This window comes from Etheostoma spectabile, chromosome 2 (assembly GCF_008692095.1).
Source record: "Etheostoma spectabile isolate EspeVRDwgs_2016 chromosome 2, UIUC_Espe_1.0, whole genome shotgun sequence".
NCBI lineage: Eukaryota > Metazoa > Chordata > Actinopteri > Perciformes > Percidae > Etheostoma > Etheostoma spectabile.
This window is the reverse complement of record NC_045734.1, coordinates 6,945,675-6,950,510: the sequence shown is the minus strand read 5'-3', so window position 1 is coordinate 6,950,510 and position 4,836 is coordinate 6,945,675. Positions and strand designations below refer to the sequence as shown.

Sequence of the window (4,836 nt, the reverse complement as noted above, 5' to 3'; positions counted from 1 at the left end):
TTTGAATTCATGTTGTTCCATGCAAAATATTAGCTGGCACTTTTATATATGATATTTGAAGCCACATTCTGTTATAACCTGCTGGGATTAAACGATTGTGTTTATGAGATGCATGATAGGAACGTTTTCCCCCTTTCGCTCCCAAGCTTTGTGGCCCAGTTTGCAAATATGTATACACAAACAACTTCATACGAACACTTTTAGCTGTTTACAATTTAACAACTTTGTTGCTATTGCTAATCAAAAGCACTTGGGTCCGTTGAAAAATTGCACCTCTCGCTTCGAGAGTCCGAGTTTACGACTGCAGTGAAGGCAGCACCGCTATTACTTTTATCAGCCTCCTGTGCTAACGTTTCCCAGCTAGCTTAAAACTTCTGTAGCTTGTATTGAATATTCGTCTTTGTTTTCTTTACCATTTGTCCCAGCAGGCTATAAAACCCCTTTTTCACCTCCCAAATGACGGTCGACGGTGAGTGTTTTAGAGCAGGCAGGGCAGCTCAGTTTGACGAAGCTCAAAAAACTCCGCGGGGAAGTTCCCTAGGAAATCCCCCAAGACTGTACGGAGATATTATTCTCAACACCTTCGAGGTCCATTTCGAAAGACACGGGGCTCGAAGCAGAGACGTCAAATGCTGGATGATTAAAATACTTGTCTGTCAAATCTACGACGCCAACTATGGATAACGTGGGTACGAACTGTGATAACGACACGCTGAAAGACAAACTGCGGAGTTGCAGCACGCTGAACACCCTGTATCATGAGACGCGGCAGGAAATCGAGCTCCTGAACAAACAGATCCATGTCAAAGACAACATCATCGCAGATTTAAAAGCGAGGCTGGGGAGGTATGAGAGGATCTACATGAGTGTGGGGGATAACGAGTCTGTGGTCATCGGGCCGTCCAAGTCTTTGCTGGAGAGCTTGTGTAAAGAAATATGCAAACTGAAACAGAAAAGGAACGATATGGAGTTCAAGGCCTCGCGACAAACAGAGGTAAAAAAAAAAAAAGTTTTGAAAATGCTTAAGCTAACTTGTGGTGTTATGCAGATGACTGTTTGTAGACAATGGAGTCTAAAATGAGTTGATGGAGAAAAGTTAGCACAGTGGCACAGGTCTGTTTCATGTGGGTACACTTCTTGGCAAGAGCTAATACTGTGTGTGTGTGTGTGTGTGTGTGTGTGTGTGTGTGTGTGTGTGTGTGTGTGTGTGTGTGTGTTTGTTGTCTGCGCACACACACACACACACACACACATATATATGCAAATCTACCAGCCACTTGCATATTTTACCAGCATTTGGCTAGTAAAATATATATATGTATATGTGTGTGTGTGTGTGTGTGTGTGTGTGTGTGTAAAAGTAGACATATGATTGAAAGAAAATTAAACACAGAACAAATATTGGTAGCAATCAAATGTAACTTTTTTTGTCCATATGCCTAATGGCTAGTGAATGTTCAGATTTTACCAGCCACTCAACAGATTACCGTTGTTTGTGTTTTGGCCTTGTGAGTGAAGCTAATCTACCAGCCACTTGCATATTTTAACAGCATTTGGCTAGTAGATGGTGCTAGTTTTGAACCCTGGTAGAAATAATATATAATAACAATACACACCTTTTTTTTATTTCTGCATTTTTTCGTATGTAGCCTAATATGCCAGAAGATTGCACATTCCAAACTGATCATGCAATGTAATTCTCCCAGGAGATCCAGAGGCTGACGGTGGAGCTCCGAGAAAAGGAGCTGGAGTTGGAGAGCGTCAGGTGTCAGCCGGACCACGAGAAGGACCAGGAGATCCACCGGCTGCGCTCGGCCCTGGAGGAGAGGGATCGGTCCGAGGCCACCCGAGCCGTCCTCTGCACATCTCTGGCGGAGGAGGCCGACCAGCTGCGCAGTCAGCTGGCCGCCACGGTGAAGGTGTGCCAGGAGCTGCTGGCAAGGATGGAGAAAGATAAGAAGGGGGGAGAAGAAGTGGAGGATGTGGCTCAGCAACAAAAGTCCAAGGAGGTGTGTGTGTTGGATACATTGTTTTTTTTTTTAAATACTTTTTGGAGAATGACTATTGCCCTTTATTTACTTGTGTATATTAGACATTTTTAAAAGAGCACTTTTTTATTTTTGGAGGGCCCTGTTGTAACCTCATCCACCATTTTCTACAGATGACAGAGTCCTTCAACAAGAGTGGTGTTACCGCCCAAATCTGTCAACTTCAGGAGGAGAATCAACAGCTAAAGCAGCGTGTGGCATACGTAAGTTGTGGTTATTGACAACACTTATATTTCTCCCTTAAGTCAAACATTTATGCAAGATGTTAAGGTGGCGGGTTTTTTTTTTTAAGATATTAAAATGACTCCTAAATTCAAGAATAATGTGCATCTACCACATCAGACTGAAATACCGAACAGGGTGCATGATCTAACCTTTTTTGTGGTAACCCCTGCTTTTAGGTCCAAAGTCTGAATTCCCAGTGGCAGAAGTATGACTCCAGCAGGGAGGACTATATCCGAGGTTTATGCCTGAGGCTGAAGGAGACCTCTGGGCCGGGCTTGATGCCTGGGCTTGGCTCTATAAGCACCGGCTTGCTTCATCAGGAGATTTCCAGGCTCAACGGCTTACTCGAGGAGAAGATGAGCGAGTGTGCACAAACGAGGAGAGAAGTGGAGGAGATGAGGAGGCAAGATCAAGAGAGCATCCAGACTCTGAAACAGCAGGTCGGTGCTACATCGTGGCCTCAGTACATCTCTGTATTCTGCTACACTGAGTCTGCAATTACAAGTACTAGAATTTGACTGCATGCAGCTCTTGAGGCACCTGTTGTTGTTTTGTTTTTGTTTTTTTATAAACCGATTTTCCTTAAATCAGGTCCTCATCTACGCAGACGACTTTAAGTCGGAGCGTGCCGACAGAGAGCGGGCACAAGGCCGGATCCAAGACCTGAAGGAGCAGGTTCATCAGTTAAAACAGCAGCTACACAAACAGGTGAGACTGCAGCCTTTAAAGGTCCCATGGCATGAAAATGTCACTTTATGAGTTGTTTTTTTTTAACATTAATATGCGTTCCCCCAGCCTGCCTATGGTCCCCTGGTGGCTACAAATGGTGATAGGTGTAAACCGAGCCCTGGGGATCCTGGTCTGCCTTTGAGAAAATGAAGCTCAGATAGGCCGATCAGTTACCTCAGAGAATTTGGCCCACCCATTAGAGAGAGACATCATGGCTTTCAAACAAGCACCCCCCCCCCCCCCCCCCCCCTCAGAATGGCACGTCCTAAGGAAAGCTCATTGCGGGACTGGCTCTAGGCTGTAATTCTGCACCAAGGCTAAATTTCGGGAAAGAGACTTCAGATCCAGTATTAAGCCACTAAGGTCTATATAAAAGCATCCAAAGAGTACCATGTCATGGGACCTTTAAACAAAAGTGTATGAGAGTGCTAGGGCTGCACAATGAATTGCAATTGTATCAAAATCCCTATATAGACTAGTGCAATATCCAAATTGCATGGGAGCGCAATATTTGTTAAAAATATGTCAAACCGTTGTGAATGAAGTCTTGTGGCGCTGCAGAGACATCCCAGCCTACAAATTGTATCAAAGAAAAAAAATCTGTCAGGAATCACAGTATAACCATTAAAAAAAAGTTATTGTTAATATTTTCAAGGAAAATGGTACAAAATTATCATTCCTTGCAATTTCATGAATCATATCGCAATATCGGATATTTTCTTCATATTGGGCAGCCCTAGTGAGGGCATCTTCAGGCACATTAACTTGCATATATTCCCATTTGTGTTGACTTGTGCGATCCTAACCGTGTATGTACCTAATTGTCTCCAGCAGGGAGCAAGCAGAGAGACCAGAGAAGTGGTTCCCATGTGCCGTGTGCACATAGGACACAGGATCACCTCGAGGCGACATAAGGACTCTTCAGAGCCTCTGTTGAGAGCCGCTGCTGAGGTGCAGCAGCAGCCTGCTGCGGCGCCGGCAGCAACAGCGAGCCCCGCGTGGAACCAGTGTCCAGGCCTGTCGGAGTTACAGTGCCCGCGGTGCCTCGCCACGTTCAGCGACACAGACGCCGCAGAGTACCTGAACCATTGTGAAGAGTGTGCCAAACTATAGGCGGAACAACACTCCTTTTTTAGAAAAGACAAAATGATCTCTTGCTGACAGTAACCGAACACTGAAGAGCAGCACTACACGACAGAAAATAACCTGAGTGGAGTTTCCAATTCGGAAAGACTTGACTACAAATGAAACGACTGACTTAAGATGTTTGTACATAGTGAAGCAAAACTGTGCAACCTAAAGTTCCCCTGTTGCAAGAAAACGAGTTCATCAGGCTTTTCTGAATATCCAGCTTCAGGTTCTCAGTGTTCCCCTGTGGCAATGCAGGAGATTATTGTGGTGGGAAAGTGGATGCCAATGCAATATATAGAATATCATATACCTCAATGTGTCAATTTAAAAACCTGTTGCACTTTCTTGACATTTAGCAAACAACTAAATTGTACGAGCAAGAGATTCATGACGCATAAGCTTCTTATTTTGGTGCTATTTAGTTTCTTTTTGATTTAACTTTACATATTTCTGTTCTGTAAATTATATTAACAGATTTAAAATATATACCTATTATATTAATATTTATTCTCTTTGCATAAATGATAGGAAAAGGCAAAGCATTCTTGTGCAATGTTTTTTGGCCTTTTTTTCTAAGATATATATTCTGGCGTTTGGGATCCAAAATCTTAAAACACATTACAACTGGAAAAAAATGTTTGATCCACTTTTTGAAGCAGTGTATGTAAAGCTTGTATCCCAACTGACAATAATATGTTGATTT

The 4,836-nt window shown here is 43.3% G+C and overlaps 1 protein-coding gene across 2 annotated transcripts; it reads left to right on the top strand.

Annotated features, from left to right (window-relative positions):
• The first annotated feature begins 305 nt into the window (after nucleotides 1-305).
• On the top strand, nucleotides 306-4,464 carry tnip2 (TNFAIP3 interacting protein 2). 2 transcript variants are annotated; one of them, XM_032540465.1, is made up of 6 exons: nucleotides 306-994; nucleotides 1,707-2,009; nucleotides 2,162-2,251; nucleotides 2,450-2,713; nucleotides 2,865-2,981; nucleotides 3,837-4,464. In XM_032540465.1, exons 1-6 carry the CDS (start codon nucleotides 677-679, stop codon nucleotides 4,113-4,115), a joined length of 1,371 nt encoding a protein of 456 aa, XP_032396356.1. In that variant the 5' UTR covers nucleotides 306-676; the 3' UTR covers nucleotides 4,116-4,464. The 2 variants fall into 2 exon arrangements, with proteins under 2 accessions (XP_032396356.1, XP_032396347.1); XM_032540456.1 differs by having other exon boundaries at nucleotides 309-994; nucleotides 3,834-4,464.
• Nucleotides 4,465-4,836: the final 372 nt, after the last annotated feature.